We start from the raw sequence: 26536 nt of genomic DNA, 5'->3' as shown, positions 1-26536 counted from the left end.
CTGAAACTTTGCAAGCCAACAACAAAGACAAATAATGCTGGCTACAGCAGTCTCATTGTGATAGCCTGATTCGTGCCACGGACATTTTTCACCTTCCGATAGCTCTGCTTTGCACAGATGAAAATATTGGACCGGCTTCTGCACTCTCAGGGTTTTAACAAACATGGACAACCACTCTTTAAATTATGCCAGCAGTTGCTGGTGAGAGAGACAGAGAGAGAGGAAGAGGGAGAGAGAGTACAAGAGTAAGAGTACAAGAGATGGAACCTACTGTCAAATTTTAATTTTTTGTTTCTATTATTTCTTACAGTGGCCCCTTGTGTCAGTGTTATTATTTTGTTTTGTGCTCTATCATATTATATTGCCTGATCCTGCTGCTGCTGCTGCTGCTAAGCAGAAGCACAGATAGTCACTGAGTGCCTGAGGAGGATATTAAACAGGTTTCCTTATTTGGGAATCGTTATCCATCTGCAGTGTTGCCCCTTGGTTGAGTATTCTGTCCTGCATAGTGCTACAGCAGCACAGTCACCCTGTCACCCATCAGTGATCAAACTGTTACAACTGAATTTATGCTGCTCCCCTCCCTTAAAATTAAGAAACCTGGTATGTAAGGATCTCACTCATGGTGAATGACTTTGCAAAGGCACCAATACAGCAATTAAGAACTCTCTAATTGAAGAGCGAATTATCTATTTTCTTCTTTAACCCAGGTTAATTAAAGGACATTTGCTGAGTTGTAATTAATAAGTGAATTATACTTGATCGGTCCAATAACTCTCAAGTGATTTCATGGAAAAACCCTTTACAACCAGTGAAAGAGCAATAAAGCCTTTATCTTGTACACAATACTTTATCAAAGAATCACATATAAAAACACACGTCTTTCAAGAGAAAGCTTGAACTGTTGTTTCCATTCTCGTTACTTTGATTCTCTCATTGGTTGCACTCTCTGACTTGTTAAAGCCCTCAACTACTAAGTACATTCGAGCAACAGAAAAACACACCACAGCACACAGACCCTAAAGGTGAAGATTAGAACAACACACAGTTTAAAAATATATCCTCTAATCTTGCAGTAGTTGCCATTTTTCTTTTAAACAATTGGGGGGGGAACACAGTCGACTGAATTCACAGGGGGAAATGCTTAAACAAACTCACAAGGGGGATACTGTATTTCGCACCATGACAGCTTTGGATACAGCACTAGTGTCTGCAGTGTCCTGTGTGCCATTAAGCAGTAGAGGTGATGATCACCTGTGTGTCCACATGAGAGTTCTCGTACCCTAAAGGTGTGGAACATTGTGCCCTGCCAGTGTCCTGAGGGTCATACATTTTCACATAGACATTTCCACGATTCGGCTCCCTGTTCTGTCATGTGTGTTCACACGTCGTCACCTCGGGAAGGGCCGTCTGGTCCTGGATGACCACTTGAGGTGGGGTGGGGGCAGGGCGAGCGTGGGCCCCAGAGTTTTTCTGCAGCTCAACCCCAAAGGCAGGAGGAGCGTTCTGCAACTGTCTCCTGTACTGCACAAAGCTGCAGGTCTTTAGGATGATGGCCAGGATGTTCTTTCCTATCAGGATCCCAGAAACCCTGGCGTCCCTGTACAGAATCATGTTCCCACCGCGGATGAAGAGCGTGATGATGTTGATGGTCACCAGGCTGAGGATGGGGTACAGGAGCATCTTGTGGGGCACAATGTTGATGCCCTGCATGCTGATCTCGCTCAAGGACACGCAGGGCAGAACGAGCAGGAGGATGTAGCAGTAGAAGAACATCAACCCTTCCGCCCACAGAGGGAGTCCCTTTTTCTGCGGCTCCCACAGGTTGGCCTGGATGTCCAGAATATCCAGCAAGTCCACCACCACCCAGAAGAGACGGTTCCGGATCTCCTCACGTTTCTTGAAAGCGCGCACATACTCCATATGGTCGATAGCAACCAGCACCACAAACAGCAACGGAATGCAGACGGACAGCAGCAATGTGAGTGCCTTCCTTGCGAGAGCATCCAAGCTCTTCCTGTCCGCCTTGTAGTTTTGATACACAAAGTAGACCTTGATTTCCAGCACAAAGATGTAAAGGAACCAGAGGATCATGGCATAGCCTCGCTTGGCCGTGCGCACCTCGGCACCCACCCACACCGCTACGTAGCGCAAGACAATTAGGAAGCAGATGTCTCCCACCATCACCATGATGCAGATGCCAATCTTGCGTGGTCCATGGTTCTGCTCCACCAGGTAGGCATCGATCAGCGCCATGCTGCTCATGATCAGGATGGTGGACAGGCACACGTGGGGCTTGTTGGTGGGAGGTGGGGGTACCATCCTTGCCTGGCTGATAGGTAGGACTGGTAGGCGGAGGAAGAGGAAGAGTGTTGTTGAGGAGGGGGGTGCAAAGGGTCCTCAGTTTGTCTAGTGAGGAGGCAGATCAGATAGTGCTGCTAGACAGCGGTGTTCCCCTCCATTGCTTCTGCCTTGGCCAGAATCCAGGATGCATTAATAGGATTCTCACAGATCACTTCAATCAATCTCTGCTTGTGCCCAAGCCACCTGCCGGGTAGACAGCACCCCTCATTTAGTAAATTATGTTCATTGACAAATGGACTGAAAACATACAGGTTCACTTCAGGATGTGTCTACCCTGATAACCATTCATTGAATACAAGAATTTATTCAATGATTTCCAATTTGTGTTATCAAAAGAGAAAAGTTGCTGGAATGTGCTCTCATAACAGATTCGCTCTCAGCAACCTTGTTTTCATACCGACTCGAGATAAACATCCAGCTGAATACTCACTTGTGTCCCTCTTTGTACTTGATCCTTATCACTAGCAGCGAGCGATCATCCATGAGACTGTGCCGGGAGATCACAAAGCCCATCTGTAATCCACCAGGGGAGAGAGGGGAAAACGCACAGGATCCTCTCCTTCTCTGATAGGCGTAAATCCACCAGTCATGGATATATTTCAGATTTCTTTCTTCTTCTTTTTTTCAGACAAAAGAGAAACCCCAAAATATTGCCATCATAATCCACTTACTGCTCAGACTGAATCAGGAGGAGGCATCTTAATGGTCACAAAGACTGCTCTCAAAATTCTGCAACTAAGAATAGAGGTTGTTTTGTGCTGTGCTCAGATAGAGGGTTTAACCGCCCAACTCCAAAAAATAAGAAAAGAAAAATGGCAAAATGGCAAGAGAATTTACTCTCCAAAAGTTTTCCTCTCCAGCATTCACCATCCTTGACCAAGACAAGGAAACATTTTGAAGCTGTCCTCCGGTTTCTCAGTCTTTAAGTTTCCTAGTGCTGAATCCTGTAAATGCAGTGTGTCTGACTGTCCTTTTGTCTGTGTGAATGTGTGTGTTTGTATGCGTGTGTGTGTGTGTGTGTGTGCAGGTTTCAGCCGTCTCCACGCTTCGTTGTCGGTGTAAAATGCTGCCCCTCTGGCAAGATCCTGGCTGCTGCGCTGCTCTCTGTCTCTTTTGCTCGAGCAGCTCTTTGCCAGGGACACCAGCATCAACTGCTCCAGTGGATTCCCCGGTCTCCACTCAGCATCCTCTGCCAGCACCACCAGCGCTGTGATGCTCCAACGCCGCGTGCCTCTCTGCCCGTCAGTCTCTTCTGCACTTCTCAGCCCTCTCTGCGAAAGTCAGGGAGATGCTCCTCTGGTGCGTTCAGACCCACTCCTGGGTTTCTCTCTCTCTCACTCTCTCTCGCAGCTACCCTCCTCTTCCTTCACTCTCTTCTGCTCAAGTAAAGGCACTTGCTGTGTGGAGGTGACGCTCAGCAGACCACAGCTGCAGAGAGGGAAAAGAGGTAGAGAGAGAGAGAGAGAGAGAGACAGAACACTTTTCCAGGGGGTGGAGAAAGGCGGGGAGGGGAGGGAAGACGAGCCAGCCTTTTGCAGCTTAGCTGAATGCACAACTTCCCTCTCTCACCCTTTTTTTTTTCTTCTCACATTCCTCTCTTCCTTTCACGTTGTGTCTTGTGCTGATATCCTATTTTCTAAGGCTTTTTCATTTTTTTCTGGCTCAAGCCCTGTACAGTTTCCTTCGTCTTTTAGGAGCCCATTATCATTTAGTGCATTTCCTTCCCTCCATCGGGCTCAAGGTGCAGGGATGAAAAGTGATCCGGAGAGGAGAAGGGGGAGTGGGAGTCTGGAAAGCGGGTGGGGGGTAGAGAGGTGAGGAAATGCTCTCCGGTATGGGAATGCCGGCTTCCCAGCAGGCTGTGTGTCTGCAGTCTGGGGAGACAAGGGGGTGGGGGGGGGGGGGGGGTGTTGTGGCTGCTCCTGAATTTCTATTGATCTACTGACAGAGCCGTGAATCAGGAGACTGAGATGGGGCCAGAAACCAAAAGAGATGAAGGGGTAAGGGGAGATGGGGATGTGGAGGTGCAGATGTGGGCAGAGTGAATAAGAAAGAAACAAGATGAGGATTGACATGAGGAGAGATGGAAGTGCGGGATGGGACTAAATGTCAAGGGAACCTTTTTATTCTCTGCGATGCAATAACTCCGGGGCTTGGCCATCATACTTATGCAAAAATGTCTAAAGGTAGAAAAAGGTTGGTGCGTTTGCTGTTCCATGCAATGTGCACTACACCGCCTGCTCTGTTTATCCAGCTGGGCCAATTAGCGATAATCCTTCCTCAGAGGAGCCAAACTGCTTTTTATTACTACAGTATGAAGCCATTTACTGTTCCCTTCATGAATCGCACTTATTGAAGTCAAAAGTATTGGTTTTCTATGCATTGTTGCTGCACTTCTAATCCAACTGTGTGACGACAACTAGGCGGAATTGCAATCAATCCTGCAGATTATGTTTTTCTCTCTGTCAGAAATGGACGTGGTTACAGATTTGCCAGCTGTGGATCAGCTGTCAGCTGCCATCTTGGCTGTTTATGGCTTCTGTCTTGGCTTTACCTTGGAAACATATGGAGGCTTCACGTCTGAGAGGGAAAAAAAGAGTCTGTTTGCTTTTCACACAGCTGCTTTCTCATTGACTATTTCCTCAAGATAATTGAGTCATGACATGTGCAGTGATGGATTATATTCTTCTCTGCAAATTGTAAAGATGATGTCCCTCCAATTATTAATTTGTTTTTTTGTTTTTACTTTTTTTTGACAGGTAATATTAAACAAATGGAAGGTTTCAATTTAATACCAACTAGTGCGGAAATGTAACTGCAACGCATTTAGCAGATTGTTAGAGACAGTGGCTCATGGTTAGAAGACTTGTTTGATCCCCATTAACGGCAGCATGCCTATGAACAGCCACGTCTCCTTGAGCTCGACACGAAAAGCGACCTGCTCAAAGTCAATCTGGATAATGTGTCGGCTAAACACCTGGATTGTTAATGTAAATGAGTGGATGGCTTGAATGGGACATCTCTGTGATCTTTAGTCCCCCCCAAAGATAAGCATGAGATTGATACAGTACCTCCATCATCCTCTTTGTAATTCCTCACATCTCATTGAGTCATCGATAATTTATATCTTCATTTACATGCTGTTTGTGATATACAGTGGAATATGGTAACCTCTTCGTTAAAAACAGCGCCTGGATTTGGACTTTGAGTCACAACTGCTGAATATGTTCATTTATACATGCTCAGCATTCCGCCCTTTGTTTTCCTCCACTCTGTGTTTATAATTCATGAGCACAGAGGAAATCACACTATTCCCTCTTAAGGGTATTGTCTCTTTTAGATGAGGCTGGTTTATGGGGGGGGGGGGGGGGTTTTACAGTCAGCTGGTGTCAAAGTTGTCTGTCCTGGTCAATGTAATTATACGGTTATACCAACACAAGGGTGCACGTTATGATTTATGTGATACCAGCCACCAAAACTACCTCCAGGAGTCTCGTCTGTCCTCTTCTGCCCTCTCTCCTTCTTCCATCAGGCTCTGCTTAGCCTCCTACAGAGGACTGTCCTTGGCTCCTGGACAGGGACACTGCATCATCACTGTTCAGCTCCAGGGAGGATAACACATAACAGACAGCAGACGATAAAACACTTGCCACATTTTCTATAGCATCAAGCATCTACAGAAAACAACCAGAGTCGAGGCAAGGTAGCCGTGCGGCTGCCAATGCTGTCCCGCCTTCCCATCCAGGCTTTTAGAGCTGTGGTGACAGTGGCTCTGTCTCGAAAAAGTAAAGGGCACAATTCGATCCCCTCGTCTTTAAATGTGTTATTTGCCTCTACGCATATATCTGAGCACGCCTTTTCTCACGGCATTACACTCTCCACTTTCACAAATGTTCCCTTGACAACCAAGCGCAGCAGCTTGAGAAACAAGTTTTCTCATCCTGTCATAAAAGATATCATAGGAGCGATTCACCACCGCAAGAAGCACCTTGAACCTACAAAGCATAAAATATGTTTTCAAAACATTGCATCGTGGGTAAGAAACTTGGGCTTTCAAGAGCAGTGTATCCTTGTGGCTGATTGCAATTGCTGGCTCAATCAGTACTCTATTCTTCCTTTCCGCTCTGTGCACACTGTTTATAGCACCTCCCTGTCTGTTCTTTCCTCTATTTTCTTCTTTACTGCCAACAAACAATCTGTATGTTTTTTTGCAAGAGATCAAATGTCTACAAGGATTTCATCAGAGAACGGACTGTAGGTTACAAATACAGTACTGTCTGTCTGTGTGATGGCATGACATCCTTTTTTCTTGTGCAGCTTTCAGACACAGTACACACTTTTAAACATCCATGTTTATCGCATCACTGTTCCCTCAGATCGAGACTGAGTGGATATATTAATGTGCACCTAAGTGCTGCAAGTAGTGGCACAATTACAAAGGTACGCATCGCTGGATGAATAGGCTGATTTTCTTCTTTGTGTTTCGACTGCGGACGATTTACTTAAGAGTCAAGAGCAAAGGATGATTAATTTCACTGTGCTATGCCTCATGAAATCCAAAATAGAAGAAAAAAAAACTCATCACCATGATTTGACGAGAAATGTTTTCATCTTTTGTCCCCGTATTTATCATCACTGAGAGATTAGAGTGTGGAAGAAAAGACTCAAGTTTCAGTGTCAAAACATTCAACATGTCTATGATTTGCAGGCCCTGGACACAAACGTGGATTAATTGCCTGGGTTTGGCAGCAGGGATTCGGTGTCAGCAAGTAGTGAAAAAAAATTGGGGAATTTACATCACCAAAGACAATTTGTACATGTTTTAACACATAACAGTGGAAATAGGAAACATAAATCACATTAGCTGTAACCCTGAGTCTGCCATCGATTACCTACAGGAAAACAAATGGGGGCTTTGAGGCTTGCCATCCTTAAACAGCCCCATCCTAACCACCAAATAGGAAATAGGCTAAGCTGCTCTCCCATGGGGCTAATAGATCAGAGAGGGCAGAGCAGACTGCCCCTCCACCCCCTTAACGCCCACCACACATCCATGCTGGAGGAGGTGCGAGTCATTTCGGCCCCTGTAGCTATATGATATTTAACTGTTGGTTCACGAAAGGAAAGGTAAAGAAGTGTATGCTGCGGTATGTGAAACGACATGAGGTCAAATTTGAGACAGCATTGTTCAGTGCTTATAATAGAGCACTGATGACTACAAAGCAGACCTGGATCTAACCGAATTTGCATTTGATTGATCTTGTTGAGCGTCCCATGTGGGTGGGCTGTGCGGAGGAAGGGAATGATTGCCACATTATTAGCAAAAAGTGAGAGACAGTTTGATATACATTTATACATTAAAAACTGCGTGCATTGACATACACATACACTTTATCACTCCATGCAGAGCAAAGCAAACAATAAGAAATATTTGCCAATGCATTAAACTTCAAGTGATGTCATTTTATAATATAATGAGGCGGCTCTGTTTCCTTAAAACGGAAAACACAGCAAGAGACCGGAGCTTATGATCAGTGCTCATGAGTGTGAATTTATGTTTTTTATGTAAGCCCCCCTCAGTGTGAGAGCAGGTGGGGTGGGGGGGAGGCCTGTCCAACGTTAAAAGACCCTCAGAGATAGATTCTTTCGAGATCAATAATGAATAAGACATTATAGGGTTTAGGTAAGGTTCAGTAGAGAGTTGATTCCCTTCACAAGTTGTATCAGCAACCAGAGATCACTTTTTATTAGAATAAATACATGTACCAATACCTCCGTGGTACCGTGGTAGTTTTATTCTCATCTTGAGAACAAGCCGTTGAGTGCTGCATTTCACTGACTCATAGCAACATGATCCATTGCTGAGCAGCTGTGAATGCAAGAAAAGGCGAGAAGGGAGATGAGAGGGTTTGGAAATCCTGATGGCAGTGAGATTAGTTTGAAAACAGACAAAAATTTGGTTTTTAAAAACCAGAAATCTATGCAACTGATGAAGTAACTGTTGAGTCATTGGTTGTGAACAACACTACATGTTTTTTGGTATCGACACATGATTGTTATTGCATCTTTTTATGTTAATACTACAGATTATTGTTGGCGTTTCTTTTAAACTGAAGACTTCTCCCAATGGCAGTTTCCTTTATTCGCAGTGAATTCTGTGATGATGGAGGCAGTGAGTGGAGTTAGTGCCACTCGGGGATGCTACTTTTTCATGAGCTAATTAAGCAGCGCGTTTTCCTAAAGGGCTTTTTGTTAACCTGTCGTCATTCCACTCATATGATGAATACACTTTGATAGTCACACACGCACACACGCACACAGGGTTGTTGATTGACTCAAACTAAATAGACTGTTAGAAACAGGAAATAAAACCGTGGAGGTTCACAGTCAATATTAATGACTGTGAGTCTTTTGATAAAACGAACGAGGTTACAGGTTTCCTCTCTGGATATTTGCATACCCATGAATCTTGTCTTTGCCAATGAATACAACTTAAAAGGAAAATTCACTTATTATCATTAATATAAAGATAAACAACATACTTTTGCCTGCAAGGGTGTGCTGTAATGCTCTCACTGTGGGATAGTGATTTGTCTAGAGCCTTGTTAGACTTGAAATCACTGATGAATTTTCTGTTAGTGCAGGACACTCTTTTTTCCTCACTGATTAACTGAATACAGAGCTACGGCGATGCGGCCATTTGCCCATAAATAATATTTGAATGCTCCCGAGAGGTTTTTTTGTGTACACAAAAATACATTGCATTCATTAAACTGTCCACAAGTATTACTACAGGAGAAGATAAACACTTTCACAGACATTGTTTACTTGACTAGGTCATTTTGTAAAGTAATTTTCCGCACACCACTATTACTTATCAGTTGTTTTCTTTTCACGTTGTTGCAGTCGTGCTGCGTGAATGATTTTTTTTCTTTTATGAATGAGCTCTGAGGTGATTACCATTTTATTCAGTAGAAGCCTTGTGGATAAAAAGGATCAAGAAGAGAAACCCAAAACATCAGCTTCATGCAAAGAGCACCGGGGAGGCCGGGCCTGTGAGACAAAACCAGCGCTGAAGACTCTGGTGCGTGATCCGGTGTCAGTTTTGTAGGATTTGGTTATATATATCAAAAAAAGAATAATTCAAAATATGGATTTTTATTTAGAGATGTAAGATGTAATTTGCATGCAAAATAAGTCTAGCCAACCAGCAGGAAGAAGAAAGAAAGAAAGAAATTCAACCTGCGGCAACACTTCAAAAGTAGCCCAATTCCACGGAAAAACCGCGGACCTGGCAAACCCGATGAGCACCAGCTTGCATCATTATGTTTGCTCCGAGGGGAAGGAGTGTGGACAAGACGCTATTATAATGTTATCTTCGTGGAAAGCAGCATCGCGGAACATTCAAGTTATACGTTTCTTCTTTGTCAAGGCAGAGTGGGGAGCTGGGTTGCTACTCGATAACTGTACATTTCCTATGGCATGTTTACAAACTCTCCTCACAGGGGACGTGGCGGATATAGGGAAGTAGTGTATAAATGTCAGAAACTGTACAGCCCTGGCTCACCTTTCTTCCTGAGGACTACTGCTTAGTTACTGGGATGAGGCATGATTTGTGTGTGTGTGCAGGATTTATGTTCTCTAGTCTCCGATGATGTTTAGTGCGTGTACAATAGCTGATCAAACAACTATGGGATACCTCTGATATTCACTTGACAATAACTCACCTCATTTGGGAGCTGAACCCGTTAGCAGAATGTGCCATCCTGTCTCTAGAGCTCTTACAAGACACAGCCCTTGGTAAATGGCTGCACTAATGTTGCACCATGACTGACAGTACCCATTAATCACTCAGTGTGTGGAGGATGGGTTTGTTTCATAATCATTACAGCTTTTACCATTGTGCATTTATTACAAAATCTATGGGTAGTGGTAATTAGCTGAGTTAGAGGAGAAGTATTAGAGAGGTCATACATAAACTCCCTGATAGGAATCTGGAGACCATCAAGGTTATCATCCTTTACGAAATGAGAGTCTTAATTGGGGACAGCTTGATGAGGCTTTTGAGCAGACGCTCTTTTTGCTTTTTTTTAACACCATGCACCTGAAAGTGAATTCACCTGTGATCAGTATATCAACTGGACTAGCCTGTGATTGTTGATGACAATGCGGTAATTTTCATAATAGAACGTAGCCAATAAGGTAGCTAACTAGGGTAGAAATATAACGGAAATACAGCGATAATATCCCCATGCAGAAAAAAACTGAAGAAGTATTTCTCTTTCATGTGCTTTTTTTGGCCCGTGAATGAAATGTGCTCGCCGGCTCCTACGGTAGCACAATCCTCCATCGTTAAGCAGGGGAAGATGCAAGGTGGTGGGGGGGCGCGAGGCAGGGCAGCACAGGGATTGGGAGTGCTTTGAAATTCCAATGGGTAATAGTGGAATGTAATTCCAGTGAGGGATGGAGGGATGGAGGGAATAGTGGAAACGTAGTCGAGGCTGGGGAGTGAGATTTGAACGCCTCAGCAACCACACTCCGCTGCGCGTCAGGTTGCCCCTGCAGGTGTTGATTAGCAGCTTTTGGAGACCCATGCAGATGCAGTACAGTATATCATGGCCAACCACGAGCTACTCGAATAGCAATGGAAAGATGTATCTTGATGTACCTGGATGCAACATTCAAAAATGTTCTTACTTTGAGTCTGTTGCAGGCGGCGGAATAGAATCAGAATTGATGAACAAACATGAGCACTGCCCAAATTGAGATTCACCAGTAAATTTGGCAATGAGCTGCTTGTGACGCATGAATCACTTTCTCGTGATGTGCCACGCTGCTCAAAACAGTGTATTTGGGTCAGTCCGTACTCGGGGAGTCCTGTGAGAGGCAAAGGGACGGCACCCGAAACGCACCAGCACACTGAGGTGCCCGTCCACTGCAGGATTTTTGCATCTCCTGTGCACAGCTATTTCGACCACCCATCACAATCTTCATTGTCCAATGCCAAATGCATCTGGAGCTGGCTAGATAAGGAAAGATCAGATATTGCATAGAACAAAATAGAGGCACGGTGAGTGAAAGATAGTCTATAGCTTAGTATGTCGGTGGCTTTTTTGGCAAGAAAGTGAAGCCATTGTTACAGCATTTTTTTGTTGTTGTTGTAGTTTTGCTCAAATTTAGTCGTGCTTAACAAGGCAGAGGGGGGAGGCAGAGGACTAACACAGGAAAAGACAATCATCAGAGCAGTGGTTAAACACCTCATCTTAGCCCAAAAGACGCAGAAAGGGGGGAGGGTGGGAATTGTAAAGGAGGTCTGCCCTACATTTTTGAGTTCCTAATGCTGAAAATGATGCAGAAGGGCTAGTCTGCCTTGCAGTTACAGACACTGTTTCCTTTTTTCATGATCTCTCCAGCTACAAAATGAACCTCATTTTGGTCTCATTTGATTGAAAATAAAAGCTTCATGAGATATCATTAGTTTACATCATGTACACAATTCCAGCCAGAAATAGAGGCGCCCGAGCTCGTCCTCAATGCGATTCTCTCCAGACGACTGTTCCCCTCTCTGACCCTTTGTCGGGGCATTTTTGTTGCATCGAACAGCCCTAAGGGAAGCCGCCTCCTGGACCACACTTTAGATGCAGGCTCTTTGTCTGACTGGACTGAGTTTTCACACATTGTTTTCAGAGACTTGTTGGGGAAAGGTCAGAGTGAAAAGCCTTGTTCTCTGCCATCATCATGGCTCATACACAGAAAGCGAGGTGTGTGTTTACTGCATAGGCAGACAGGGAGAGTGCTGAATAGGTTTATTCAGGGGTTTTGTTTCTCTGTACAGCGCGTGGAGTCTGAAATAGCTTTGAGCCACAGTATGCTTTAGATTCAAGTGAGTGTCTCACTCATACATTTCCCCACAGGAAGAGATTTTGTATTTCATGAAATATTTGCAGTTTCACATCGGCTTCAGCACTTATTTCATGAAATACAGAGACGTCTCTTTGTGTTATTAGCCACCTCAATTAGTCTGGCACACTCCTATGAAGACTAACGCCATCGTGCTCCCCCGAGTGAGGGGAGAGAGATAAAGTGATTGAAATGTTCAGCTCAAAAAACTCGAGAGGTGTCTTCTAGTTATGCATGAATTGTGATGGGCCCACCTCTGCTCTGAAGAACTCCTCTTGACGAGTCTAAATGTGCACCGAGCGTATCTAAATCACATAATTCAGGGAGGCTTTCAGCACTTATAGTTACCATCTACTAATTTTCTAAGTGTTGGATGATGGAACCAATTCCATTAAAACTGGTGTATGTAATGTTAAAACCTCTTATTTCACTTAATTAAACACCAACAGATAGACAGTTAATATCCATTCCCATCTTTTAAGACTATTTTTTTAAGTTTCAATTTTCAAAAAGTGAAATGAGTTGACGGTGAAAAGTTCCTGCTGCCCTACCTTCCCCCCATAACCTTGTCAGTTCATCATAACCAGCTCCGGTTCAGCTCCACAAGCTCAGATTCAATCACTTCTTCAAATTAACATTCACTGTTTGCCAAAGTCATTTCCACAGCTCTTTGAGCACGATCAGAAGAAATGACATGCCACCTCTGCCAGGGTACCAACCATAGCCAACAATCAGGGGATCACAGTTTTTACATAATGAGCTCCAGGGCTGGAGCCACTGTTTTGGATGGGTGCTGCCATAGATTAACATAAGCCCTTTTGTGAAATAACTTCTGTTATTCATTTGAATTGCAGCCATTTATTGTCTGTAGATGCTAGCGAAAATATGACTTTTAGGACACATTTTCTTGCTCAAGAAATTAAATTTACATTGAGTTCACGTCAAACACACAAGGATGCTGCTTAAATCTGAGTAACATCTATTAAAAAAACAACTGCTCTCTCTGGTTTCTGTTGCAACCTGCTGGTTTGATTGACCCGCTCCCATGAAGCCCAATATCATGTTTAAATCTTTGATGAAATTTCTTCCAAATTTAGCAGAGGAGCTCTTCATTTCAGACAAGGACCTGTGCCACCGCTGTGGAGAGGCAGCATCAGGTATTTGTAATACGAACAAACATGCAGTCCAACTATGAAAAAATGAACCATACCCATCACATATAAATACTCATCTGGGATATAAAACAGTCTGCATAAACCAGTTGTTCTCTTTCAGAAGTGAGATGTGAAGTATTTGAATGACAATAATTATGCAGCGTTTTATGTGACTGGCCTGCCAAAATGAATCCTCACTCTTACAAGTCCATAAATTCATCTATAAATTCAGTGTCAGATTAAGGTCAGACAAATCTCTACAGATGGGGGGATGGAAATTGACTCTGTTAACTGCCAATAAAAGCAAGGCTTTAAAATCAACTGGATTTAGGACTCATAATGAGGAACACAGACGCGAGGGAGTCAGGAAGAAGTTATATCAGATGGAGCCAAGAGGCTTCATGTAGGTCTGGAGTTGCTGGTTTGGTCGGGCCGGGCAGTTGTTGGAGTGTGATGACAGGGTTGATGCGGAGGACTGGTTTGGCTTTCAAACAGGATAGGGACAAAGGGTGGAAGTGGCAGGCAGTACGTCCAGCAAAATAACAAGCAAACTTGTGGCTGTAGCGTCAGTACCACTCTGGTAGACAGATCAAACACAGGCGAAGACTGAAGGGATGAGCCGGGGGTTAATGGAGGAGGCGGTGGAGTCGATCAGCTGGCGTCTTGCAGCTGTACAGGTGTACTGGTGGGAAAGGGCACCGGGTAGCTTTGCCCAGCAGTTCACACACAGCTCAACACAGATGGACTGCAACAAGGACAGATGGGGGGAAAACAAACAAGGGAATGAAAGGAAAACACTTTAACCCTGACAGAAGGCGGTACACAGTTCATGGCAGTGCCTCCAGTTTTACCAAACCTGTGTGATATTGTAGCATGCACATCTGAAGGGGCAACACACTGGCAACAAATAATTGACAACATTACTTACATAGATTATTGCTCAATATGTTCCACTGAGTAGAATCTGCACAGAAGAAATATGGAAACAATTTACTGCACATGTGCGATGCAAACATAAAACACTGGCAGCAATATGTCAACGTAAAGGGTAATTACTCAAGCAGTCATTCAGATCAGTATGACCTGAATGCATATTGATAATTATAATTCAAAAATGCCATATTTCTGCACCGAGGCGAGGCAAAACAATGAATAGAAATTCTACCTGAAAGCACCGACGCATAGCAGGATGTTGAAATCATCGAACAAGTGCTCAGTCATTTCAAAATCCAAAAAAGCATCAACAAAACTCCACAATGAGGTCGTGGGGGGTGGAGCGGGCGTCCTTCCCCCAGAGTCCCTGCAGCCTCGGCCTCTTTTACTCCATCTCTGCTCCTCTGCATGGATATGTCAGCCACTGTGGAATCAATTTCTCCACTGGCGCTTCAGGTTTGGATACATTTTTCAATTCGTTTACACTCATTACCAGGAAATAGCCAGAGGCAGAAGCAATCGAGGCACCTGCAATATAATCCCTCAGAATTATTTCATGTCACAGTGTTTTGGTTTTAAATGGAAGACATCAGAAATCTGGGGAAATGAGACATTTAAGATGGTTGTGGTCACAAGCAAACATGGGCAGTGGCAAATCATGAATAGTAATCTCTTAATCTCTAAATGAAAATCATAAATTAAAACTTGAAAATGCACTTCTTTGTACTGCAATTAAATCTGTGAGTAAAATAATCCCAAAATCAGATTATATGTCATTTTCAGTGCGATTCAGTCATTACGAAAAAGACTGACAAACTCAAACACCAGCATGGTTGTCAATGGACCGAAATGAAGGATCCTTGTGATGCAGGTCACGAATGAAAAACTGACTGTAGCATCTTAATAGAGCAGAGACGTTGTCAACATTTGCAAAACAAATGGGGAAACGTGCCGCTTGTTTTCTCTGCGGATGGAAAGGGAAGACAGTCTGAGCATTACACTCGAATTCCTGTGGAGGTCCTGTCAAGCGTCCTTTAGTGAGATAAAAGCGGCCGATAAAGTGTTCTTATCTTTGATCCAGGTTTACGCCTTGTGAGACTGCATAATAGAAAGCTGCTAAAACTCACCTTTGGTAAGATAAAAAGAAATAAAAATGTGCGCCTCAATAACTGGCTTGTTTACCGTCTTCTCCTTTACGGTTTTAGCTCAAGGATGTCTGTGTTTTCAGGATGAGTGAAGATGATGATGTGGACGATGAAGGAGCATGGTATTTCTTTTTTAAGAACATATCAAAGGGACACTGACAATCCAAAAGTGAAGCCTTTAGGTGAGACTTGGTAACTTTTCTTTAAAGATTAAAAAAACCCACCCACATTCTCCCTCGTAGAAACAAAACACTGATAACAGGGTTCACCATTACAGCCTTATTTGGTCTGATATGTCCCACAGCTGATATGAGCTGACGCTACAGTGATGGATGGATAATTCTGTGTAACAACACTGTCTCATTTAAAGCTGTCTAGTATACATAGCCCAATTATTTAGCGAAAGCCATGCAGTCTCACGTCCTCCCTTTTTTTCTGCCACGTTAAAATGAGTATCATTTGAATGGCACATAAACATTTATATCCTTATTTTTCTCCTTTCCACTTGTGAAAGTGCACAGTACTCAACGTCCTTCACCGCAAAACTTCAAATGGGCTTGCGAGAGTCTTTTTAAATGGCCCATATTTAAGCTATTTCCTGATAAAGACAGGTAAATCTGTAAGTACTCTGGAGAAAATGAGGCGAACCGCATGCCTCATGTAACTTTGACTGCAACAATTTCGCCCTCGGCTACAGATCTATTGAAAGAGTAAAGCCACATGTCTTTACCGTGCCGTTTTTGTTTGTCTGAAATTCCTTTTTTCCTTCCAGCCAAAAGCCAACTACTCCCCCAGATAATAACCCAGACCGGCTATTCAGACAGTGCCAGGGGAGCTGATAATGGCCACTGTCACGGTCCGTCAGCGTGAGCAGGTAATGTGTCACCTCATTGTGATAATGGTCAGTTGGGGCTGGAGCCATTCCAGGCCATGGCAGATGGGTAGCAAGCACCCTGAACCTGAAATTACCAGCCTACTCTGTTGTCTTCTGTGCAAAACACCTCGACCACAGGAGTACATTTTTGATCGGGTCTTTTGAGTGTGATAACTGTTCAAAAAGGGGAGAAAAATGAAAAGAAGCTCATAAAATGTCAAAGACAGATGAATAAGATATAAAACTGTCAGATGGCAGTCAAACAATTCTCTTATTCTGCACTGATTTTCCTTCTTGCATTAAAAAAACCAAACTAAGACAGATATATCCCTCTTGGCCCCTTTGGATTTTACATTTTGTTATGTGCATTCGTCAAGTTTTTTTTTTAAACCCACGCACCAAAGTCCTCCATATCAAAAGACTTTGCTTTAGAACATCTCTCTCAACTTGCACTCGGGCTCTATAATGAACACAACTTACATTTCGACCGACTCATTAATGCTACATTACCTCACAGAAACACGTACGGACTCTCATCACAGCTGCAGCCGCGCTGCGTGAGGCCGGGATACCCGCTGGCTGCTGCCTACAGTGTAGGGGCTGGATGCTGAGTTGAAGCGTCACCCCTACATATGTTTCTGCCCAAGTGTCCCCGAGAAAGATCCCAGATTCTACTTTTGTAGACTTTTATAATTGAAGCCAATAATACATACACTGAGTGACGGTGTTAGTTTAGTATCTGGATGTTACTTTATCTGGCAACGTCCAAAGACAAAGCTTCAAGTGAAATATATGTCTGACTGTCAAATCAATAGACCTTTAACTAACAGTAATTTATGAAAGAAGTTGAAATGTTTTTTTTAGATTTGGACCCTGCCAACTGTCACTTCATGAGCCAAACTCTACTAACTCTGCTTGATTCAAATAAACGGGAGGGGGGGTGAACTAAATCAGTAACATACAACAGTTGCCATGGCGTACAGCCCTGTTTGATACCCAGTTTCTGTGATTTGTATATTTGGAATCAGCTCTTGCTTTCTTTGGAGAGAGACTCACTGACTTAGCCTATAATCCCTGAGCATGAATCCCCAACTCCTTGAGTAAACTGAGCATGTGTGCATGCCGCCGCACTTTCATGAGTAGCCGCATCCTGTGGCAGAGCCTAGTTCTTTTCTCTCGGCTGTCTGGGAGGGGACAGCAGGGGTGCATGGGCAAATATAGAAACTTTTGAATGGGGATGGGGCGGATGTAAACATTTGTTAGGACCAGGTTCTTGGAAATTTGTGAACTGCTATTGAGACCCTGAAGTTTTTAGTTTTTATGCTTTTACATTTTGATGTTATTTTATGTCTTTTACATTGTATTTATTATCCACCTCTTCATGTTCAGCTAAAGGTTTGTGTGGCTGTGGTTTGTGTCCCCACAGGGACAATAAATATACTCTTGTTGCTTTATTGTATTCACTGTAATTAATGAATTCCAAATAACTCACTTTAAATATTCTAATTTAAAACTGCATCAATGAATAGCTTCTATTGATAACTCCAAAGAGCCATGAGACAATGGACTCCTGGAAACAGACGTATAAAATAGAGATGCAGAAACTGCAGAAAATCAAAGTCATTTGATGTCTCTGCAGCTGTTTTGTGTTTTTTGTCAGTTTGCTCCTCTCTCCGGTCATAATGTGATTCATTTCTCATCTGTTGTCATTCTGCGTCCCATTTGTACTCACTTTGTTTCTCTCTAATGTTGTTCTGTGTCTTGTTGAGATTGTTCAGCATCTTTCCAACAAGAAATGTTCCATCCATGGTACGAACAAGCCAACCACTTACAGCAGTAGTGTTCAGCCCTGTCACTGGGAGGTTCTAATTGTATCCCTTACTCCAGATTTATATTTCATTTTAAACTTTACCTAAAATACTAATTGTAAAAAATAAAATAAAAGTCATAAAAACTGTATATACGTCTATATAATACGTCTACAGCTGCTTATATCTGCATCAAATCATCATAACTTGCAAAAAAACTCTTACCTTTATGTCTGTCTGTGGTCTGTCTTTGTCAAACTTCAACGTGAATTGTAATCAGATATGATATTATTAGATCATTATTATTATCTTTATCTTATTATTATTATTATAGGCAATTTTCCTGTGTTAATATGTTTGTTATGAAAAATGTCCCTGTTTGGGCCACTTATATTAGGGAACTAGACTGTAATTAACATGATTTATGGATGGGTTATGTATAAAATAACACACACAGCAACTGCAAAGAAAAATAGTGTGTTGTGGGTCTCGTGAGTGGTCTGCGAAGACCAGATTATGGGGGACCTCAGCTGGGAAGTAAGTGAATAGCCCCCTGAGCATATGAGTTGCGTATGAAATTAGAAATACCCGCACAGGCTCTATTTAATGAGGACGTCTGGCACTTGCTGAAGTTGCAGACTAACGGCCGGGGGGCGAGTCAGGCGATGCTGGTCGTAGGTCCTTGCTGCAGGTAATCTAATGTTAATGTTTGTCTCCACGATCTGCCAGTTGTGGAAGTTGTGTTTCTGAATACCAATGTAATGATATTTGGACAAACACTGCTAGAGTGAAGTTGTTCAGCTGCGGTTAGAGGTTCCCCATCACAGCCAGACGTACCGACAGGACGCAGCAGACCTGTGCAATTCCGATTGTCATTTCACAGAGTGCGTGACAGGGAGCTGAAGGCATCAAGAGCTCCGTCTCACCACTCACAATTAAATAATGACTCGTTTATGATTCAAAATTTCAACTTGAGGGTCCGATTGCATGCTTTTGCCCTCCCATTAAAACTGAGCAGGCCTGGCTGCGCTAACGTTTTCATACTCAATGATAAGTCATTTCCTGCTGTATTAACCCTCACATACAAAGCCAATTTGTCACAGGTTAACTGTTCATTTAGGTTTGTTTACTTTGAACTGCTGCAGCAGAGGACCTAAATGAGGGGATGCATTTCCGAGCAGAAAGACTAACTTTGCACCCTGACAGTAGACGTTGCCCACCACGGACGGCAACCTCGTCCTCACAGTTTCCTCCGTGCTCCAAACTTTCCAAGTACTGCAATACTTTCTCCCCTCTCTGCTCCTGGTCTACTTTGTCACCATTTACACTTTCTGTTGTTTTGATGCACAGTCAATCGACAATCAATTTCCCCTTTTTCTGCGGCCGTTGTTTTATTCTTTTAAGGTTTGCTTCTGGCAAGAATGCATGACCCAGTTGTTCTTGCCCCACAACTTCCCTCTATCTATTATCAGTTGTGCAGGCTGCACTTACGGACCTCCGCTCACTTCCAGCTTCTTGTTAGATTCAGTTAACATCACTTCCTGTTGTGTGCTCCACTGGAGAGACGGGGAAGACTAAAGCCCATCGTTCCTGTGGGTTTCTCGTGCTTTATCACAACATCAGCCAAGGAATCGGACAATCTTAAGCTTGCTTTGTAAGACAAGCCGCTTTATGCACTGTAAAGCTCTTATCACACCCAATCTCAAAGCTCAAATCTGTGCTCTCTCTCTCTCTGTAAAGTTCATGCACTACTTTTCTCTTCTTTTTTTTTGCTGAGGAAGAAACATTTTACCCGTTATACAGTTTTAATTGGACACTTTCTGGTGTCTTTGGTGTTGGAACTTGTACTGTTAGTCAAAAAAAACAACCCCTACAGCTTACTAATTAACACATTATCACTTGTTTGTTTAATCCGCATGAACGAAAGTGTAGAGCCAAGAGTTTTGTCATCACATTGAGGTTGCCAGACAAACAGCGGAGACACAGCTCGCAGCCGAGAAACACTCCAGGACACAAGCCCCATGAAACCAGAACACATAGGTGTTGATTCAAACCATGTTGATTAAAATGATAAGATTCATATTTAGAGAAGCTGGTCAGCAGATTTTTGTTTTGGACAGGCCCTGCTTTTTTTATGTTGAGCTAAACCATGTGGCTACTGGCATATTTAAGGGTCGTACATGTGGGTGGTATCCTCTCGTCTGGGCCTCTGTGAGATATCTAATTGATGTCGAACTAACGATTTAAAAGCACAATCTTGTTATTTGGGGATTTATAGGCGGCTCTAAACAACATATCATTCAATATCACTATCACAAAAAGTTGGGGTTGACATTCTCACCACTTGATGCACTTTAGTTTTGCTTTATACGAGAATTGCTTTATCTATAGGTGGCGACATTATACTCACAGAGGTTACATCTTCATTGTTGCGATGGTGGGAAGAAAAAACTTTTTTCCCCCTTGCTTTTCCTAAAAAGAAACTGGAGCAAAGCTGACAGTGTGATCCCATAAGGAAGTTTTAAGATCACATAGAAAAGGGGTCTGAATGACGGATGATCCTCGGTTTCTCTCTGACTGCCTCCTCCTCCCTCTGTGCACTTCCAAAATCTACTCTGGGTTTGATTGTTCTTCTGCTGTATTTATCAGCTTCACAGGCAAAACCGCCCGAGGAACCTGCGAGTAGCACTCAGCTTGTTTTTGTTTGTTTATTAATGCAGGCAAAAATGGAAATAGGCAAAGGGTGTATGATGAATATTGAGCAGTTTTAGGCTTTGAGCAGCATATGCTTGTTCTTGTATTCAGATGCATAAATTGGTATGGAGATGCGGACGACCTCTTTTCCTACTGACGTGTCAGTTATGCGGTTCATTACCGGTTGGTCATCATCTTCATTATCACAATGAAGACATGGATTTCCTTCCAAATTAAGGAGGCACCTTCAGTTTGGATGAAGCACTTCTCGTACCATCATGTTTTGTGCAGAAACGTACCTACTGCAAAAATCGATGGAGTGAATATTAATCTATATTTTGTTTAATTTATAATATGAATGTTTATTCTACACATACAACAAACCTGATTGTGTCCCCGAAGGCTGAATGTTAATTTGACCTATTTAATTTTTTTTTTTAAATGATTATTTACACTTTATGTAAATTTGTCTTTGCACTGGATTAGGGCGCTATATTACAAAACACTTGCTTGTGTTGAAGACAGAATTTCAACTTTAAACTTCAGGTGCAATGAACATGGCTGCCCACAAGCTATAGGAATTTTATGTTATTTCAACTTAATTGGTTTTACACCTCCACAACTCACGAGACGAATTATTTCATTTCAGTTTAAATGAACTCGACATTTTTACCCTCAATTTCTACCCTCAATGTTTTAAAGTGAATATTCTTTTTATATTTCTTGTTGAGAAACACATTTTTAGAAGGAGACATTTTGCTGTTTCTAAAGTATTGCAGAGTATTTACTGTAAACTGAACACAAGGTAAAGTAGATTGGTGCACAGCAGAGCGTATACCTCCACCGAGGCCCAACCGTCCCCTTAAATTCAATCTGGCTGCACCAAAATGCAGTCCCCAATTTTCTTCATCAAGGTTTTGCAGTATTGCATGTAAAATGGGTGAAAATGTTTTTATAATAAAATCAATCCGTCCCTTTGTCTCGATCCATGCCAAAAATGAATGGGTTCTTTCTTGGCCCAGGTCCCGTCCTTCCACCTAGTTTTGTGGTTTTGTGGTTTTGTGTTTACCAGTTTTTGCATGTTTTTTCTCTCTCCTGCTGAGAGAGAAAAAACAAAGGGACAGGGGCAAAAATATAACCTCCAATTTAATTGGTTTATTACCTTGTTAACAGGCTTTTCTCCATGACACTTGATAACATCTGTTACAAAAAAATGAATACAAACCTGAATCATAAACCGTTAACATTCCATTGGTCTCATTAAGAAAGACACAAATATGACAAATGACCACTTCCACATATTCCTTTACATTGTGTATTTGTATGTCGCTGTGTGACAACAGGTCTGGATCTACTGGTCTGGTGTGTATTCCTGTGGAACCGGTGCATGGGACAGATTGATCTTCACAGAGCGCCGCACTCGTTTGTTCTGCCTTTTTCTTTTTTCATCTGTCGTGAATCAATAGTTTCAAAGTGTCATCTCTTTTCCCCCTGACACGGGGATTCTTGGGACTTGTTAACCATTATCTAGTTCTACGTGACCTTGAAATAAGTTTGACGGATAATTACAATTTCACACTGATGCCGTCCATGGGGGAAGTCATTATTATTGGCAGGCTGTGCAGACGTGTGTCAAGGCATGAGCGTTCACGAGGGCCTTTGCGTTTCCTAACAGCAGCAAAGCCATTATATTCAAAACCATTAAAACACCCAGTCCTTCGCAATATATGACGGCCACATTCATTTATAACCATGCTCTTCATCATAGACACAAAGACAGTTGCTCCACAAGTGGTAGAGTGCAGGTTTTCTTCAGTGCACTGACTGTGAAAGTGCCTGGAGACCGGCTGTGCTGTGGGAAAGGGAGGCAGCTGGAGCCGACAAACCAAGACTTGGGACTGGCCAAGGAATCCAGCAGCTTCAATTTGACAGGCTTGATTCGATTTAGTGTGCGCAAGGAAGTGGTCTCCACTAAACTGCTCTCAGATGCAATTCACATAGACAATGCGGCCCGGGCTCCCTCTTGTCAGAGTTCTGGGGGAAATAAAGAAGTCTGGAAAGCCTTTGTAAAGTCTCCTCTGCTTCACAAGACATCGGGGGAAATTTGAGACTTTTGAAACTTTTCCCTCCGTCAACAAAACTCGGAAAGGCATGAGCTGATGTAAACTGTGTCTTAAAAGGCATTGCTTGCTGCTGCTTTTTTCTTTTAAAAATTGAGCTTGACGTTGTTCTAAGGCCTTGAATTTTCTTGGAAGTCTCCGAGAACCCGTCAGAAACTAACGCAATAACTTCTTGAGGAGGTGAAAACATGGCCTCCAACATAGAGCGCTGCCAGTCACACGTCTGAGGCTGAAAGCCCTCGAGACGATTCCAGAGAAGAGATCGGAGGCCGAGGTGTGAGGAGCAGTATATTCCTCTGGAACAGAGGCCTGTGGGGTGTGTTGTGTTTCTCTGCTAAGCCCTCACTTGACTAGGCACTTGATGGCGAGCCAACACAGCTCTCCAGCCAAAACAGGATATTCTGTTTCCTGCTACAGTGCCTTAAAGTCAATTTACAGCTGTACATTTATACATGTCACTATTTTTTCTTAATTTTTTTTTCGTTTTTACACTTCCAATGATGTCTGCAGGGATTACATTAAACGATTATGTGCAATCATGCAAGTGCTGAAACAAAGGAAGCATTTTCCTGCATGCAGTTAATTTCCTGTTCTTCCACTCCACTGTCTCTCCCTGTCCACAGAGCCAGTGGAGGTCCCCAATCATTGCATTTTCTTGAAAGGTATTTTTAACATTGGTATACGTCCCATTTGTTGGACGGAGGACTTGCTGAAATCTCGCAGAAATCTTTCGCCAGTGGCTGTCGCCATAGCAACGCGTGCGAGGCGGCCGTGACCTGAGCGCCGAGTCCGTGTGACCTTTTTTGAAACTTTAAAAAAAGCATCTGGAAGCAGAACCAGGTGTAAGTGCAGCTGAATAAACCAAAATCCAGACGGGTATGGAGCTGGCTGCAATCAGGTGCATCATGTTTAAAGGAAGATAACTTCTTTTTTTTAGAAAAACGTCCGAGGTGGTTGAGTTATTGACTCAACAGCAGGGAGAAACCAAAATTGTTTCTGAAAACTATTTCACAGGTCAGAGCAATTGAAGGAAATCTGTATACCCAGCGTTTTAATCATTTCCCCTCGCACCTCTTCTTCTTCTTCTTCTCCTCATTTGTTATTCTTCCTCTCCGTACAAGGCTGTTTGAAGTCCCTTTGCTGCTGCTGTGTAGTTTCCACGCAGTCGATCCTGTAGCGAATCCACACAGATGTGTTCGCTGACCGTCGTCTTTTCACAGCACTACAAACTCAGTGCAGAGGAAGAGAGAAGACTGGCAGAGATTTCCAATACACTCTACACTGTAGAGCCAGCACATTAATACATATCTGGAAAGGCTAAAGCCTAATTTCTGAAACTCATAACTTGTCAAAAGGCCTAAGGTGAGGATGAAGAGAAATGTGACACCTGCTCTGAACTAACCGAGAGAGCTCGGCCCCCGAACAACACCCACACAAACACTTCTGATAAATCTTCACAGATGTATTACAGCAAATTCGTCTGTTTTGTAAAAACGCCAACTCCTTTCCCCCCCCGGCCATTGTTTATCTATGTTCATGGCTCATTTTTGTTGCTCTCTGGATGTTTCCCATGCTCCTGAAACAACCTCAACTAATGCTGTTTGTCAGCGTGACACATTTTTCATTGAAGCCTCCCAGCAGCGAATCCCCCCTCCAGCGACTCAAACCCACCTGACGGCGCGTGTGTAGTCCGCGAAATTGCGCCAGACACTCCCTCGGATATGGCATTTGAAGGAACAAGCAGTTGATTATCACTTGTGAAAATTCTTTTTTCTTTCAGCTTTCTTATCAGGGTGGGTGGATGACCTTCAGAGCTGCGTGGAGGGATCGAGGGGAGGGTGGCGTCGGAATAAAGTACAGGCGGCCGCCCGCTTCAAAGAACTCCTGCTGCTGGTCGTGTCAGGGGTGTGTGATCGTCTATAGATGTCTCTCACACACACACACACACACACAGACACACACACACACACGCGCGCACACACACACACACACACACACACACACACACACACACACACACACACACACACACACACACACACACACACACACACACACACAGTACTTCTTACAGTGACACGTGGCACTGTAGGCTACAGTTGTCCCTGATAGGTAGGAACATGCTCAATGTAAATAAGAGGTATAGATTAACACGTAAAATAGCTGAATATATTACTCAGGAAACGACCCTCGGATCCATGTTGTAATTTATCACTGTAGAGGTTTAACAAGGGGAGAATAAACAGGAAGAAAATAACGAGTGATTACCCCTCCTACTCCAGCCCCCTGACATGCCAGGTCACAGTCGATCGTCGAGTGAGTCGAAGAACCCATCCTCTAACCCTCCAGCCTTCCCATTCATAATTCACCCACATCTCACTCACTCTCTGTCACAATGATTCTCTGTGAAATATATATATTTTTTTCTCTCCCTCAGCTTCTCTGGGACTGCTCCTTGACGGACACATTTTAAAGAGCAATAACTATGTTTTTTTTGACTGGCCCCCGGTTGCTAAATGACCACCATCCATCTGCAGGAGAGCTGACAGTGTTGTTGATCAATAGCCATGACGCGAGGATCACTTCGCCACGTGCTGACATTTCTCACTTTTCCAAATGTTACCCTCCGGTTTGCAGTCTAATCACATTTCTCTGGCTGCTCCACGAGGTGGAGGACGACGCTGCGAGGAGGGAACTGGCAAGACAAGATTTCTCAGTTCCAAAAGACTGAAAAACTTTGGAAAAAGACAAAACGTTAAAGCGACGTTTAAAAAAAACAAAATCATTCGATATTTCTGTTGGATCTCGAAGAAGGAGCCAGAAAACAGGAGCCCGTGGGAGGACAGGTGAAGGCAGGAGTGACCAAAGCAAAGAAAGCATGAAAACTAATGGTGTGCAGCCCTGTCTCCACTAAAACTGTCACTTTTTACAATGTAATAGTTAAATCAATTTAGGCGTATTTAAGTGTAAATTCTATGAGAATTGAATGTGTAATTATTGACAGTACAGTAGTTTGGGTTGTAGAATACAGAGAAGCAACAAAGATTGAAGTTTGTAAACACACTAGTTTTATACCAGCATAGAGAAAGATTGTCAAAATTGCTTTTCACCCTGAATTTCAAGCACATAATTCAGGATGTCATCAGAAAAACTGTAAACCAACCATTTTTCATAACATCCAGAATGTTGTAATAAATGTCCGAGCTGAACCAAAAAACCAAAAGAGAAAACACAGATTATTGGCCACTTCACTAAAATTTGACGGCCGCTAAATGCTTCTCATGGTCCTCTTCTTGCAATTTAGTAGCAATCCTTTTTGCAAGGGCACATTTCAGCTCTACAAAAGGCTGCAAATGGGATTACGGTAAGGGCTCATCAGTCCAAATTTTCCTTTCCAACCATTGTTTTGTGCCGCTGAATGTGTGTTTTAGATCGCGGTCCTGCTGAAAGGGGCCAAGACCTTCAGCACTGGGTGCAGCACATTTCCCTCTGAAATACCGCGGTAATCTTCAGATTTCATCTGAATCTTCATTTGATACTCTCA

General features: G+C 43.1%; 1 protein-coding gene and 1 long non-coding RNA gene across 2 annotated transcripts; one reads left to right on the top strand and one right to left on the bottom strand.

Moving 5' to 3' along the window:
- Positions 1-812: 812 nt before the first annotated feature.
- On the bottom strand, positions 813-3786 carry LOC118283381 (transmembrane protein 121). Its single transcript, XM_035605269.2, has 2 exons — positions 2795-3786; positions 813-2547 (listed from the first exon to the last, which is right to left on the bottom strand). Exon 2 carries the CDS (start codon positions 2320-2322, stop codon positions 1372-1374), a length of 951 nt encoding a protein of 316 aa, XP_035461162.1. The 5' UTR covers positions 2323-2547; positions 2795-3786; the 3' UTR covers positions 813-1371.
- Positions 3787-13604: 9818 nt separating this feature from the next.
- On the top strand, positions 13605-18299 carry LOC118283384. The gene is made up of 4 exons (XR_004784531.2): positions 13605-15483; positions 15580-15678; positions 16269-16370; positions 16888-18299. It is a non-coding gene; the product is annotated as an uncharacterized LOC118283384 (long non-coding RNA).
- The last annotated feature ends 8237 nt before the right edge of the window (positions 18300-26536 follow it).

Source organism: Scophthalmus maximus, chromosome 10, assembly GCF_022379125.1.
Source record: "Scophthalmus maximus strain ysfricsl-2021 chromosome 10, ASM2237912v1, whole genome shotgun sequence".
Classification (NCBI taxonomy): domain Eukaryota; kingdom Metazoa; phylum Chordata; class Actinopteri; order Pleuronectiformes; family Scophthalmidae; genus Scophthalmus; species Scophthalmus maximus.
Note: the sequence above shows the minus strand (reverse complement) of the source record. Positions and strands in the feature narration are given on the sequence as shown.